This window comes from Lepidochelys kempii, chromosome 1 (genome assembly GCF_965140285.1).
Source record: "Lepidochelys kempii isolate rLepKem1 chromosome 1, rLepKem1.hap1, whole genome shotgun sequence".
NCBI lineage: Eukaryota > Metazoa > Chordata > Testudines > Cheloniidae > Lepidochelys > Lepidochelys kempii.
The window spans coordinates 215,185,043-215,201,183 of record NC_136380.1 but is presented as its reverse complement, the minus strand read 5'-3'; the positions used below and the strand labels follow the sequence as shown (position 1 = coordinate 215,201,183).

At 42.6% G+C, this 16,141-nt stretch overlaps 1 protein-coding gene across 1 annotated transcript; it reads right to left on the bottom strand.

Moving 5' to 3' along the window:
- Nucleotides 1-1,881: 1,881 nt before the first annotated feature.
- LOC140898735 (helix-loop-helix protein 15) lies at nt 1,882-8,634 on the bottom strand. Its single transcript, XM_073313020.2, has 2 exons — nt 8,308-8,634; nt 1,882-6,404 (listed from the first exon to the last, which is right to left on the bottom strand). Exons 1-2 carry the CDS (start codon nt 8,319-8,321, stop codon nt 6,008-6,010), a joined length of 411 nt encoding a protein of 136 aa, XP_073169121.1. The 5' UTR covers nt 8,322-8,634; the 3' UTR covers nt 1,882-6,007.
- Nucleotides 8,635-16,141: the final 7,507 nt, after the last annotated feature.

Genomic DNA, 16,141 nt, shown 5'->3' with positions numbered 1-16,141 from the left:
TCACATCACTGCCCCTTTTGCATTTCCCCATTGGCGGCCCTGCTGCGCAAAAGGGGCAGCGACGTTAAAGCTCTGCCAGGGCAGCGCTTTAAAGTCAGCTGTATGGGCCAGTTCCAGGGGCACTTTTTTATTGGTACACTATAGCGGCCCGTACTGCCTTACTTTCGCCCCTGGCCCTAACTGTCAGGCTAAAGATTATGAGGGAAGTCTGCCTAACTCACCTGCAGCGCCTGATCCGGTAAGCACGTTCAGACCTTGCCTACCAGGCGCTGCAGGTGAGTTAGGCAGAGCAACACCTATCTTCCCCCAGGCTGAGCATTGTTCTGAGGCTCAGGCACCCACACGCATGCTGTGCACATGCTGAGAAGCAGAAACACAGGTACCTAGGGAACTTTTACTGCAAAACTTTAAGTGCTGAGAGACATCTGAGCAGGGTTTCTGTGACTTAGGCACCTAAGTCCTTTTGTGAATCTAGCCCTAAGTGCCAAGGTCTGTGGCAGAGCAGGGACTTGAAGTAGATCTCCCAAGTCGCAGGCTAATATCCTAACCCCTTCACCATCCTTCCTCTCCCCATCTTGTGTTCTTGGGCCAGGTGCTCAGTGTGACTCAAGAATGGGGCTAAAGGAATGTCCTGATTTTGGTATGTACATTCTGGTTCACCGAAAGAATGTCATGGAAGGTCTCAAATTAAAGCTGGGGTCACACTCGTCATTGATATCATTGTGAGATGTATGTAGTTTCTATGTAAGGAGCTATGTATACATACTGAAAGAATGTTTCAAAGACTGTATCAAAGCAGAGTTGACAAATGGGTTTTCTGTCAGGCTAGGAATATTTATTCACATGTCTCTCTGTTGAAATATAAATTAAGCATTGTCTCATTCACAATGGGTCCCCCCCCCCACACCACCACCTGTCTAAGCAAAATGCAGATGAAGGACACAATGGAGGAAGAGAACCTTATCTTGAGATACACTTAAAAGGTTTGCTGGACTATATTTGGGGAACAAAGATGACACTCTGTCATCCTGCATGTAGGAAGTAAGTAGGCAGTGTGTTTACATTCATGAAAACAGGATCCCAACCAGTTTAAGCTAGAAATGCTGCAGAAGACTGTGGGTGAGATAAGACTTCTTCAGACAGGAGGTTAGCCTGTTAGATTAAATTTAGTCTCTAGAAACCGTGTTGTGGTTTTGTTTTATGGTAACCTTTTGTTTCCACTATCCTTACTCACTATGTCTTGAATCTTTGGTAATAAACTTATTCTTTTCTTCACTCTGAGTATATCTCAGTGCTGTGGTATTAAGCCAGGTGCTGATCCTGAGTTGAATCATTCAAACTGGTGTGTAGAATTTTCCCTTGGGGACAGCAGATCTGGTATTTCTGTGAGCATTCAATGGATAAAGGACTGGACACTATAGGGTAATGCTTCAAAGGAGCCTGAGGACTGGGATAAACTTATTGTTAACTTGCAAGGCAAAGTAAGGGCTGGCATAGCCCAGAAGAGCATGATAGTGTAGTGCACAGACCTGGCATCCAGTTAAGCACAAGCAAATCTCCCTCACACTGGAGGTAGTGGATAGAAGGTGACTCACAGACCCCAAGAATTGTCATACTCAGATATTGCAATAATGAGCTGGGTATAAATACCTAAATAAACAGATCGATAAGATTAGATCAAGGGATTATGCACCAATAATTAAATGTACCACGCTGAGGTCCATGCAATGAGTACAGCAGAATTAACCAAACCCAGAAAAACAAAAGTCAAGTTTCACTGTAATTTTTAAAAATGTATTTTCTAAACGATGAATAAAACAACAATACAAAGCAGACTGTATTTTTTCCCTACAAAAATCTTGCATTTTTATATAAATACAGTAAATAAAACCAACTGAGATACAGCAGGAGAAATCCTTGTAAAAGATTTTTCTAATATAAATATCAGGAGATGAATTAACATCATATTAATGGTTGATTAGTTAAAATACGGGTTGAATTAAATATTTTTTTCCAGTGTCAGCCACCAAATCACAAACTGTTGTGGGGAGATAAAGAAAGCAGAAATAGTTGTAACATGGTGACAAGGTTCCCTGTTCTGTATAAGCAATAGAGATCTTCTTTCTTTTTATTCCTTCCTTTTAAAAATTTCTGTGTCCACCTAAATCCCTCTTTTTTGTCCACTGCTCTCCTGATGCAAATCATTTCTGGAGTCCTTTAAAACTAGGCCCTGGAGAATGTACTACAGAGAACAATCCCGCTTTGGCCATGAGAGCAGCTATGGATAAAATGGCTGCAATAAGTCATTGCCATCCCTTATTTGCTATATTTCTCTGACTTTCCTTTCACACACTGTTGATTCCAAGAAATGCTTCAACTTGAAAAAAATGTTCAGTATTGTGATCAGTGCAGAAGATTGCGAGACCCTTTGAAGAGTAGCAAGATAGCTTTGAGCGGGCTGGGTTTAGAGTGGACATTGGTAATCCCGAGGCTATGATAACAGGACTCACCAAAAAGGATATCACAGCAGAGAGCTTAGATGAGTGAAATAATTTAAATACCTAGAATTAATGGTTGTTGTTGCTGCTGCTGCTCTCTTCAGAGGTGCCTGGCATCATATTAAAGCTGTGTGGTGCAAATGGCAGGAGATGATCCCAGTTCCCTGGGACAAAAAGGTGCCAATCAAGTTAAAAGATGGAGAGAGTATAAAACTGTAATTTGACCCACCCTAACATCCAGAACAGAGACTTGGCCAGCCACAAGAAAGGAAATCAGGCTGCTCTCCACCACAGAAATGAAGATGTTGAGATGGTCAAATGGTTGGATGCTCGGTGACAGGAAACAAAACGAAATTGTGAGGGGCCTAAAGCGGGTTGCTGCAAATGCAGAGAAGCTGAAGGAGGCTAGGCTCTGCTGCCATGGGCATATTCAGCGGAGAAACGAGAATTATATCGGTAGGATGGATTTTGCAACGGAAGATGACCAATGGGGAGATCAAAAACTTGGTATATGGACCAGATATGAGTGGGCCTCTGAAAGACCAATCTGCATGACAGCCTGGAGTACAATCATGAGTTTTAGAAGAAGGCTATAAAGGTTGCCAACCCTGTATAAGGAAGTGGCAAGAGAGAAGTCAGTAACTGTCATATTTTTATTGCTACTTTAGATTTTTGTCTCTCTTTTTAATATACATATATATATAGGATCAGCAGCCCTTGAACACTGAAGTTTTCTGTTTAGGTCTCAGATCAGCTATAGCATGGGCAGTAGCAATGTAAGATGCTCTCATATTGTTCCATCAATGTACCTTGAATCTGAGATGCAAAAATCACCTGTAGAGATGTGAAGGGAAGTCAGTGTGCAAGGACAATTCAGTCCTGTCCTCAATACTGAGGTTACCAGTGAGGTGGCTAATTAATGTTTATTGTGATGGTACTTTTTTAAAAAAGATTGTTTTAATTCCATATACCTTGTTATTTCTGATGCCTTTAAGAGTTTACAGTTTGGGCCTGATTTTGCAAGCCCTTTGATCTTATCAGAAATTCTCCTCATAGGGAGATACTCAGAAGGGCTGGGGAGTACCAAGTTGGAAAACATTTTCAGTGGTCCCTAAGCAGCAAGCAAAAAAAAAAAAAAAAATGGCTCTGGAAATTCGCCATGGCAACTTCCCTGACTGCCTGTCCATAAGGCCAGCCCTGATACTCAGATCCTTTGTTTCTTTACTTTGTGCAAAGACTGCACTGTTGCTTCTGCTCCTTGACAAATAAATTAAATGTAACAATAGTAAAAATGCCAGTTGTGATTTTAAATCTGCAACAATCTGACAATTTTTACCAACAATTTTTCTATTTAAACAAGTTAAAAAATATGTTTGGTTTTACATACACCCACCTCCCAATCTTGTAATTATTGTTAATTTCAGAAAATAAACAGAATGGCACCTTCTAACTCAACAAATTTGTGCCTGATGCATCTTACCCTCCATCTGCTGACACATGCATGTTCCTTAAACATTAATGCTGCAGACTTAAAAAAGCTATGAGAGTAAACTTCTTCTGCTTCATGTCTCCTCTAATTCCATTAATTAATTTCAGATTGTGGTATTTTTACAATTCATTAATTGAAAGAGCTTCTAAATTGCCATAGGAGCTGCAGGTGATAATGAAAGAAGCAGAAAATACATACATGGATTTTCAGCTCACAGGTTTGAGGTTTAAGCATGAAACCTTGGGCAATGAAAAAAATCATTTTTTGAATTGTAAACCATGGCATACAGAGCTTTAAGAGGTATAGTAACTGAGCTACTAAGGTACTTTAAGAGGTATAGTAATTGACTTTGTGTGGATAAGTCATGTGCCTTAGCCCCCTGATCATTTTCGTTGCCCTCCGCTGGACTCTCTCCAATTTGTCCACATCCTTTCTGTAGTGGGGGCCCCAAAACTGGATGCAATACTCCAGATGTGGCCTCACCAGTGCCAAATAGAGGGGAATAATCACTTCCCTTGATCTGCTGGCAGTGCTCCTACTAATGCAGCCGAATATGCTGTTAATCTTTCTGGCAACAAGGGCATACTGTTGATTCATATCCAGCTTGTCGTTCACTGTAATCCCCAGGTCCTTGTCTGCAGAACTGCTGCTTAGCCAGTTGGTCCCCAGCCTGTAGCAGTGCATGGGATTCTTCCATCCTAAGTGCAGGACTCTGCACTTGTCCTTGTTGAACCTCATCAGATTTCTTTTAGCCCAATCCTCCAATTTGTCTCGGTCACTCTGGACCCTACCAGTATCCTCCAATATATCTACCCCTCTCCGCAGCTTAGCGTCATCTGCAAACTTGCTGAGGGTGCAATGATTGGCTATTTGGATTTTGAGACATATAAACTAAAACAGGTTTGATGGGGAAACCTAGGGCATGGTTCTGCTCTAACACTGGTGTGTATCAGAAGTAACCCAGCTGAAGTCAATGGAGTTTCGCTGGTGTAAAACTGGTGTAACTGAGAGAACAATCAGGCCCATAGAGAGAAAATCTGAGATGGTCAGAAAACAGAAAAAAAAGTCACATAAAATCTTTTGCATTATTTATCTACATTTTGTTTCAGTGGAAATTTTCTAAGTGGCAACAGAGAGAATGACTCTGCAATTTCTACAATGTCATTTTTACAGAGCCACTTTTCTGCTTTTAACTAAACTTGAATAGAAACTAAGGATAAATACTGTCAATTCTAAATAAGAGCCATTTGAATGCAGCCACAAGTTAGTTTTATGAAGCAAAACCTTTCCTCCTTCCTGTTGTCTCTGAACTTAACTGTGATTTGTTATGATATCCTTGGCCTTGTTGACAAGTATAGACAGAGCCAAGAGGGAAAAAACCAGAAGACTCAGGGTCTAAAAGCTATTACATAACTCCTGTCTGTTTTGACTCGTGTGTGTGTGTGTGTGTGTGTGTGTGTCTCCTGAATCTTTTTCCTTCTCTCTTTGTCCCCCAACAATCCACTCTGATGTGTGCTTTTGTTTTATTATTGATGACTCATAACGTATCACTGAGAGCATTGTCTCCCTGGAGACTTCAAAAGGAAGAGATGGACTTTCAAGGAGGCAGAATTTATCCTTTGTCCTTCAATTTTCAGATTCCCTCTGATATTCTTTGTAGTCTGCTCCCTCTCCCTCAGCAGATCATCATCTAATTCTCTTGGTGAGGAGTGAGGGCTCTTCAGATTCCCGTCTTCTGCTGTGTTTGAACTGTACTGTCTTGCTTAGACTGGAAGGGCCTCACTCTGCCTTCACTAATATACAGAAAACTCCAGCTGAATTCACTGGGAGATAAGCATGAGCAGCTGATGCCAGAATTTAACTGGAAGCTCCAGGTGTCCTGGACCATGACTTTTTTATGTTTTGCACAGCACTAAGCACTGATCTCAATAATTAATGCATGAATAAATAAATAAATAATCACACTCACTCTTTCTTCCTCTCTAGTTCTTTCTCTCCCCTCTTCCTTCTCCCTCACCCCCTAAATATCTAGAACATGATTGAGGTAGGAGATATAGCAGATGGCCAGCCGGAGGACTTCAATCTTTGAGAGTTTCTTGTCGGGGGGCAGAGTGGGCAGCAGCTGCCGGAGCTCCCCATAGGCCATGTTGAATGCCTCCACCCGGCTCCTCTCCCGGGTGGCATGAGCTGAGCGGTAGTTTGCTGTAGCCCGCCGGCTACGTCGTTTCTCTTCCCGGCTCAGATGCTGCAGGTTGGCTGCTCCCCCAGACCTGGCATTTTCTCCATTTTCTGCTGTCAGGGCTAGGTTTTCCAGGAAGCAGCAGTCTCCCCTGAGGTCACTCCCAGTGAGGGATTCTTGGTCAGAGTCTGCACCCCAGAGAGGGTCTGAGAAATCCCTCTGGTCCAGCATCATGTTCCTAACCAGGAAAGGAAAGAGAAAATGTCAATGGCAGAATATAAAGGCCTTTCAACCCAAAGGAATTTACAGACAATGGAAATAGAATCACTCTGCCACACACTGAAATGCAGCTGTCTTGTGCTGAATTTTTTCTGCAATCCACCCCACTAGCATCACTGCAGAACAGACGCAGGATGGGACCTCAAAAGTAACTTCTTTAGTTCCCTGGAGCAGTGAAAACAATTATCTCCACTAAACTTCAACCAGGACACTATCATAGACACTTTTAGGCTTGTGGAAAATATGAATGGAATGGTATACGGACCACAAAGTCAGAAAACCAATTTTAAGTCTCTTCTGAGACACAGTGCCCACTGGCTCCAGGCTGGGGCACTGGGGTCAGTACAGACTCAAGGAAAAACGCCTGCTACTTAGTTTGCCATACCACTTCCTTCATGACAGTGTCTCCTAGTATCACTGGGTTGATCTCTTATAACACCATTATCACTTCTTGTAGCATCCTGAGTTCAATGTGCAGATCTCCCATCTAAGTGTGGTACAGGACTGATCTTGCTTAAACTGTGAGACCAGAGCAATCAGAGCTGGTAAATTGTTATATTTATTTATTATTTATTAAGTGCTTGATTATCTACATTATATGTATAGATTGATAGATAGATATAGAAAGTCCTTGCCTAGCACAGCTACCAAAGACAGACAGAAAAGAGAAGCCACAGGAACTGAGATGTGGAAGTCCAGTATGATAATTCTATTATTTTAAATTTAATATTATATATTTATTATTTGTTGGGCTTATTATTGTGGCCATGACTGGAGAAGGGGCCTTTAGTGGTTTTTAAATGAAGAGAGGAGGGAGGCCTGCCAGACATGGGTTGGGAGGATGTGTCATGCATGGGGGACAGCAGTGAAGTAGGATGAATATGAGTTGAACCCTAAGAACAATTAAGTTTTCTCTGTCTTGCACCTTTTATGTAAAGTGTTTCTTTGCCTGTCTGCTGGGATGGTAGGGCCGGAAGTCAACTCAATATGCTACTAAGAGGCAGAAAAAAACCCACTAACTGGATTCTCTTTGCCCAAAGTCAAGGCCAATATCAAAATGCAGTTCCAGGCATTGGGCCAGATACAGTGAAACTAGTGCAGGGAAGTATAAATTACTCAAAGTCCTTGCATCCCAGGGAAGATTCACTGCAAGGGACGTCAGGTCGTGTTACCACCACTGTCCCCCCCTTGGGGTTTACCCTGGAGAGCCCGGAGCAGCTTCAGCTTATAGGCAGGGCTCCATAAAAGCCTCAGGAGTGGAAGCTACTGAGAGCATATGGTGAATTAAAGCAGCCCTCAGCAACCCTGAGCAGGCCTCCTTCCTGGCCGGTATTGCACGGTTGACCCCCCATGTATCCATAGAAGGAGAATAGTTTGTGGCCACATGGCTCTACCACCCAAGTCCTTTGGCACATTTCTGCTGCTGGGGGCTCTGCACTGTGATTTATGTTAGTGCAAATAAAGTCTGAATTTAGCATATTCACCGTAACTATTCATCTTTTTCCATTTGACTTATAGGGACTAACCCTCTCTTTTCATAGTGCATGTGTGTTTATGTGTGTTTACATATGTAGCTGTGTTTGCATGCACATGCATGTGTGTTTATGTTTGTAGTTGTGTTTGCCTGCGCATGCATGTGTATTTACATGTGTAGCTGTGTTTGCATTTGAATGCATGATATCTGTGGTCCTGGTTTTGTAAAAAGCCAAATAATTACATAAGAATTACAATAATCCTTTCATCTCCTCTTTCTACCTCCATTCCCTCAAGGGCTGAGTCTTTGTTTTCTCAAAAGAAAACAAGAGCATCTCTCTATTTCCCACTCCTGCCCCACTTTCCCTCCTTGCAAATCTCTTACCCACCTTCCAGTCCCCATCTGTCAGGCAGCCAGCAGCACAACATCGCCATTGCTTGTGGCTATGTCAGCAGCACCATGGGCTAAGACAATAGAACCAGCAACTAATACATTCCCCTGGGGGCAAGCATCAGTAATGGGTCTGTAGAGGGAAGAGAATGGAGTTAAGGGGGAGAGAAAGGATTTACACTGGAAGGAAGAGACTAGAGGCTTGGTCCTGCTTCCATTGAAGTGAATGGACACCTTTGGCTCTGACTTGCAAAGTAAGCAGGATTGGGCCGTGCATTGCAAAGTAAGGACTAGATTCTGCTTTCAGGTACCACCATAGGGCCTAAGTGAGTTCTGTATAATTGCATGGGTGCAATGATAGAATTATCTTGCCACTTCTCTAAATACCAGTTCAAACTCTGTTATTCTTCCTCATCTGTGTGAAAAAATATATTTTTAAAAAAGCAGGTTTCCATTATTTTAAATTACAATTTTAAATGACACTTTCTTAATGGGATATTGTAGAGGTTTGTTTGTTTTATTTTCCAGCCTCTCAAAACATGTTTAAATCATTGTAGATGGGTTTTTTCAGTCAACCATGTTCATTAATAGTAAATAATATTCAATTGCTTTTGCATCTGACAAGTACATTGCAATATATTTAATAATGATCTGATTTAATTTCAATCTGCAAACCATAAGAAACCAACAGCATTAAATGACCTTAAATTAACTGCTACAGCTCACCTGTTTATGTGCTCTGAAGAAAACAGACTCCAGGCCAGGAGTTAAAATGAAATAAAATATTATTGATTTTAGCCTTCTGCCACATCAGATGAAGAAAAACTGAAAACAAATTTCAAACAGAATTTTCTAAAAAAACCCAAAGTTTGAAAATCAACAAAAATCTGTTTTATATGAAGCTTCTTTCAAATAAATGAGTTAATGTTTGCAAAGCACTTGAGAGCTATAAAGTGATAATTAATACTAAGGACTCCTACAGATGGGAGAGAGGTGCTGTTTCAGGTTTTGCCTTGATTGGAGGTTTATTACCCAGGATTATTTTTCCCAAAAATATTTTTTCTTCTTCTTTTCAATATAGCTGGTTAAAGTTACATTCACTTCCAGGTGCTCTTTAGTGAAAAACAAAGTGAGAAGTCCCCCCCAAAACAGAACTGAAATGAGCTAAAGAAATTCGTTATTTTGCCCTTCTGATACCAAAAAAGATGGTTGAGGGACTGGACTGGACTGAAGTTCTTCTTTGCTTCCAAGCAATGCTGTAGCTCTTTAGAGAACTGAGCAGAAATTCCTTTCTTCTTTGATTCGGGCTGATGTTAGCTCAACAAAGCTTTCTTGTGTCAGTGCTTACATCCGCATCACCACTGCTTCCAAATATGCAGAGGGTACCACATTCCATTCAGACTTTCCTTCATTCGCCTACCTGCTTTATCATTTTATTCCTTTAGCACCACTACATTTTGTGTCAGGCTGGAAGATGCTGTTGAAAGATGATTAACGCTGGATTTTAAACAGGGCGAGTCCCATCTGGTGGCAGCAAAGTAGGACGAATACAGAGAGAGGGCTCACTGCCTATTTGCTTTCCTGGGGCCAATGGACTCAGCTGGAAGATGATGTAAGATCTAGAAAGGAGGCTGAAAACTAGATGGAAAATTTCTTGTCTGATTCAAATGATATTTCATGGCAGATTCTATTGGACCACAAGGCAGCAGATATGAGCCACTTGCCTGGATCTGACATCTATCACCGTGGTAGAGTTTTCACAGCCCTCAACCCCTCCTCAAACATTTTCACTGAAAACCAGACTAGTGATGGCTGTCAACAGCCCCCAAGATGTTTTCCCCTGTGCCCCCAGCTTTTCTCTTTCAATGACAAAGGGACGTCGCACAGTGTTAATAAAACCAGACAGTCCAATGAAACTGGAACATGGACCTGGAGGATTCCATGTAGTGACTGGCTGATGAATACAATCAGTTAAATTGGGTTATAAATAAAATATCAGTTTCTTTCCTTTGTCTCACACCCTGTAGCCTTAGAGGGATTTTCAGACAGAATTTATGTAGAGGGATTGCTGCAATTACCCCCCAAATGCAACTGCCTTTGGAGAGGGAATGCAGCATCCATTCTGCATCAGCAATGCCACATGATAGTTTAGGACAGGAAGTGAAAAACACCTTCTCCAGCTGCAACTGAAAGGGGGAATTTTAGGAAGACAGAATGTAAATACCTAACTTGGAATCTGGCCAGAAACACCAGGGCCAAGACCCTAGGTCTTGCAAAATGTATATCATGAATGGCCAGTATGTGGCTAGGGGCCTGGTTTTACCACTCCTGGAGAGGTGGTAATTACAGCCGCACAAGTCCCATATGCACCATGCTGGGACTTGGGATCCAGGTTGACTCAGGCCTTTGTCTACATTAGGCAAATGGTACCAATTTTAGTAAAATGTAATTAAATCAGTGTAGGCCCCCTTGTGTGGACACTCTTGTTTTTGTTTGAATGTGCCTTCTCTCAATTTAGCTTCAGTTAAGTGTGCTCCATTTGAGGGGTCTAGCAATCTGTGTGCTTCCTCAGGCCATGGGGAGCTGAAAGAGGCATTCTCCCTCTCTGAGGGTATGTCTACACTGGCGCTGTTGTAGCCCAAACTATAGAATATGTATTAATTATATTGATTACTTAAAAAGAAAAGGAGTACTTGTGGCACCTTAGAGACTAACCAATTTATTTGAGCATGAGCTTTCGTGAGCTACAGCTCACGAATTCCCAGTAATCACTTTGAGGTTTGACAGGTTCTTGTCTCAAGGTCAGGCCCCGTATTACTAAAATTATTGTTTAGTTGGGAGCCCCAACGTGCATAGTTGAAATATTCACACTTTAGGAACCCTTCTGTATTTACAATAGTTTATTAATACATTTAGCAAAGTCACAAACACTCTAACCCAGAAAGGTAGATAGAGATAATACAGAACGTACATCTGAACATCCATATACTCACACCTTCCCGTGCAGAACCACCTGAAATGGTAGCCATTATCTTCCTCATCACCATCATCTTCACCAGTTGCCATCATTTTGGCACCTCCCAAGGGCTACATCTCTCTCTCTCCCCCACACACAGACAAGGATACAGGTTTTATAATCAGTTACACTGACATCACTATGTCTAATGCATATTCAGTAGGGGTTTCTCCCTTCTTCCTTATTTGTATTTCCTCACCTGACTAATGTTGAGATGCCCTTCTCCCATAGGTTAGAATCATAGAATATCAGGGTTGGAAGAGACCTGAGGAGGTCATCTAGTCCAACCCCCTGCTCAAAGCAGGACCAATCCCCAATTTTTGCCCCAGATCCCTAAATGGCCCCCTCAAGGATTGAACTCACAATCCTGGATTTAGCAGGCCAATGCTCAAACCACTGAGCTATCCCTCCCCCAATTAGTATATTAATGATTTCAGCTTATTATCAGAGATATCAATTTGTTGCCATAGCACTCTTGTGGTCAGACATCTGCAGATGTTCTATCCAAAAGCTGGTGTTAGCTCATGTTCCTGTCGTTGGCTGGTGCCGTTATAGACAAACTTTCCCCTTACACACTCTATTTCCAGTTCCCCAAAACTTAGGGATGACTGTTGGGCCATTTATCTGTGCCAAAGTCCATAGGCCTCAAGCCTTATGCTAACTGCTGAAGCCAATGCCTTACAGGATACAGGCTTGTAGATCCCTTGCATTACTGCTGAATAAAATAAATGCTAAAGCTTTCAATGCTGGATATTCTATGGGCTACACTATAACGTGGCTAGCTCTAGGGCTCTAAAAATAGAGGTGTGGCTATAGCAGCATGAGAGTCACCTGGGTATGTGCCTAGGGATTCAGACAGGATCGTACTCCTCTCATGCCACCATGGCTGCACTTCTATTTTCAGCGTGTTAGCTAGATCAGAGCTAGCGCACGTTTGTCCGCTTGAGCCAGAAATAACACCTTCCAGTTGTGGGGTAGGCATATCCTGGGGCAGAATGCCTCCAGTGCTCTCCCTAGGATGTTACAGCTCTACACCGCAGTCTCCTGGATACATAAACGCAAACCCACCCTTTCCCTCCCCTCTTATGGGATGCATTTTTTATTCAAGTCACTGAATGAATAAGCAATTTCTCCCCACTGCTTTTAGCAGAATTTGTGAATCTGATTTAGTGGGTAAAATTGGGAGTGACATGATCTGCACAAAAGCTCTCCGTTCCCCTTGCTGCTCAATCCGTACCGGGAAAACAGGGAAGAAATTTTACATACTGATAAAAGAATCCTATATTCATAAGGTAGTATCATCCATATTAATGAGGGAGAGCTCTCCAGAAATGGGAAGAATTTACATGCCCAGAGCCCTCTCTAGTTTCCAGCAGCCAGTTATATTCAGTGATATGCTACTGGGAAGAGATCCTCAGAGCAGGAGGGTATTTGTGAAACCTCTATTCATATAATTTATTTTTAATAATAATAATAATTTGCACATATATATTTTGTTAGTGCTGAATAGGTTGTGTGAGGAGTTATTAAAGAAAACGAATGACAAACAAGTAGTGACATTTGCAAAGTTGTGTATTAAATCTGTTAATGAACTAATTGCCCCTTTAAAATAAACCCGTTGTATCTGACTAGAAATAACAGTCATGTAGGAGCTTTCTGATTGGGTGGTGAACATTCCAAAAGGGTGGGATTTGGTAGCTGAAAATGCTGCTGATCCTTATTGAATGGCCAAGTCCCATCTCCTTCTGGCACCAAAAGAAAAAAAAAGACAATTTCTGGGATTGCAGATGAGAATTTTTGAACGACTGGACGCGACAATGAGATTGGTCAATGTAATGTGCTAAGCTGAGTGGCAGCAAGTATTCTAGTTCTTCTTGTGTCTGCAGCATCCTAGGATATGATTGTCATTGTCTTAATGATCCTCCTGCTGCTACTCGTGCACGCTTGTGTAACCCTTCTGCCCATCAGAGTTGGCAGCAACAAGGGCCGGGTTCAGTATCTAGGGGTTCTGTTCCAATAACACAATGCAAAACTGGCTCAAGTCCCCATCCAGTGACCTGGGACAAATATATACCACCTCCCCTGAGCACCTCTAAGAGGCAATACTTCCCCTCTCCCAAGCACAGAGTCTGACTGTAGCAAAAGTCTTTTAATAACAGAGAGAAACAATGTGGCATTATGTTGGGGGAAACAACACTGTCATAAAAATAAAGGGAAGGGTAACCACCTTTCTGTATACAGTGCTATAAAATCCCTCCTGAACAGAGGCAAAATCCTTTCACCTGTAAAGGTTAAGAAGCTAAGGTAACCCCACTGACACCTGACCCAAAATGGCCAATGAGAGGACAAGATTCTTTCAGATCTGGAAGGGGGGGAACAAAGGGTTTGGGCTGTCTGTGTGATACCTTTGCCGGAAACAGATCAAGGATGCAAGCCTTCCAACTCCTGTAAAGTTAGTAAGGAATCTAGCTAGAAAATGCATTAGATTTTCGACTTGTAAAATAAGCTGTGCTGGAGGAAATGTGTATTCCTGTTTTTGTGTCTTTTTGTAATTTAAGGTTTTGCCTAGAGGGATTCTCTATGTTTTGAATCTGATTACCCTGTAAAGTATTTACCATCCTGATTTTACAGAGGCAATAATCTTTTACCTTTTCTTTAAATAAAATTCTTTTAAGAACCTGATTGATTTTTCATTGTTCTTAAGATCCAAGGGTTTGGGTCTGTGTTCACCTGTACCAATTGGTGAGGATATTATTATCAAGCTTTCCCCACGAAAGGGTGTGTAGGGCTTTGGGGGATATTTTGGGGGAAGACGTCTCCAAGTGGGCTCTTTCCCTGTTCTTTGTTTAAATCGCTTGGTGGTGGCAGCATACTGTTCAACGCCAACGAAAAGTTTGTACCTTGGGGAAGTTTTTAACCTAAGCTGGTAAGAATAAACTTAGAGTGTCTTTCATGCAGGTCCCCACATCTGTACCCTAGAGTTCAGAGTGGGGAAGGAATCTTGACAACCACCAACAGGATTCATAACACAAACCATGAGCAAAAACCTACCCCAAGCAAATTGGGCCATGTCCTTTCCCTTTGATTCTTGAGTCCAGCAACCCAAAAGTCACCCAAAGTCCCAAAAGTCCAACAACCCAAAAGTCCTGCAACCCAAAAGTCTCTGTCCTTGGTGAGTCCAGAGTTCAAAAGTTCATCCAAGAGTTTTAACCCCCCCCCCCCGCCTGTGTGGAAATGGGGAAGGGAAAGAGTAAAGGGGCACCTTACGTGCTCCAATGGCCGACTGCCCTGCCTCTCCATTGGTTTCTGCTGTAGCCTTCACCACCAGCCACTCTGCTCCATGCACTGCTCTCCAGTAACCGTAGTGCAACCCGTTCCCCCAGCTGCTCCTCTCCGATAGCCATCCTGCAAGCCGCTCACCAATATATCTTCAGGCCCCCTACTACTTAACACAGTACTCAGTGATTTCAGCTCTTAGTAGAGGAGCCCCAGTGCTGGTACACTACTGGCCCAAAGTAAATTCAGCTCTGTAATCTGACTCCTATTAGAATTAAATACACGGTGGAGAGAGAGAAGGTGCTGCATTTAGGGCTCTCAGAAGGGACCCATACCACAATGTATAAATACCTGCCCCCAGTCTTTTTTCATTTACTGAGTTTTGGAACCCATGTCCCTTGCCTAGCAATTGCTACTTAGTTGATGGTGAATCCCTCCATCATAACAAAAAGCCAAGTACAGTTCCACTGTCCTTGATTCACATAATCAGGATAATAAAACTTTACTCTCCAATAACACAGAAACTGGGGATCCCACAGCAGCCAAAGTGACCATCTAGGTGGGGTGGGAGTGCCTATGCAAATGAGATCAGCCCCTGAAGTTCTTTTCCACAACCTGCCACAACTCACCACCAGATGTCAGGGTAGGGCTCATCCTGACTCTGCTTACACTTGGGTTAAAGAGCCCTTTGCTCTTAAATACAGGTTTTCGGCTGTGCACAGCCATAGGAGTGAGTGTCTCCTGTTCTGAAGGCTGCACAGTCCCCTATACTGTCTTGTTTTACTTGAAACCTTAACTGGAAAGACACATTTTATTATCTATGCCAGTCTAATGACAAAGATCGCCTAGAATGGGGGGGAAACTAGCTCGTCCTTTGCATCTGCAGATGGCCCTAGTGGTAGTGGAGTTCATTTGGTGCGGTTGTGTACGAGAGTGTAAGGATTTGAGGATACTTTAAAGGGGATATTCAGGTCCTGCACATCACAGGGCTTTGTGCAGATGTGGAAACAAGACAAGGGTGAATCCACCTGAAATTCTTCTACTTTCTTGGGGCGGGAGGACCAGTGCTGCAGGTGGTACCATAGCCTGGGAATTGCTGTACCAGCCATGGAGTGTTTTCAGTACTGCTTCACAGCCTTGGGTAGGGATCCCATCACCCCACTCCCTGAGTCCCCCTGCACTTAGACTAGCTTCTCTTGCTTAGCATGGGAAGGAGGCCAGGACACCATGAGGGGGTGACAAGAGGCAGAGGTAGATGAGATAGGGCAAGGCATAATAAGATTATACAGTTACTCAGCAAAGGAGCTGGTGATCTGCAAGCTTTGCGCTAGATAACTCAACTGGTACCCCTCAGTCCTGACCTACAGCCCTGTCCGTCCAGACAATAATGGTGGGGGATTGGGACAAAGGAGATAAGACTAAAACAATGAGACAATATTGGTCAACATGAGCAGAAGAAGTTTCAGCACACGAGCGGCCCAACCATTGTCAAAATTTTTGTAGGCCTCATGTCAAAGGAGATCTTTATGGATGTACTGCA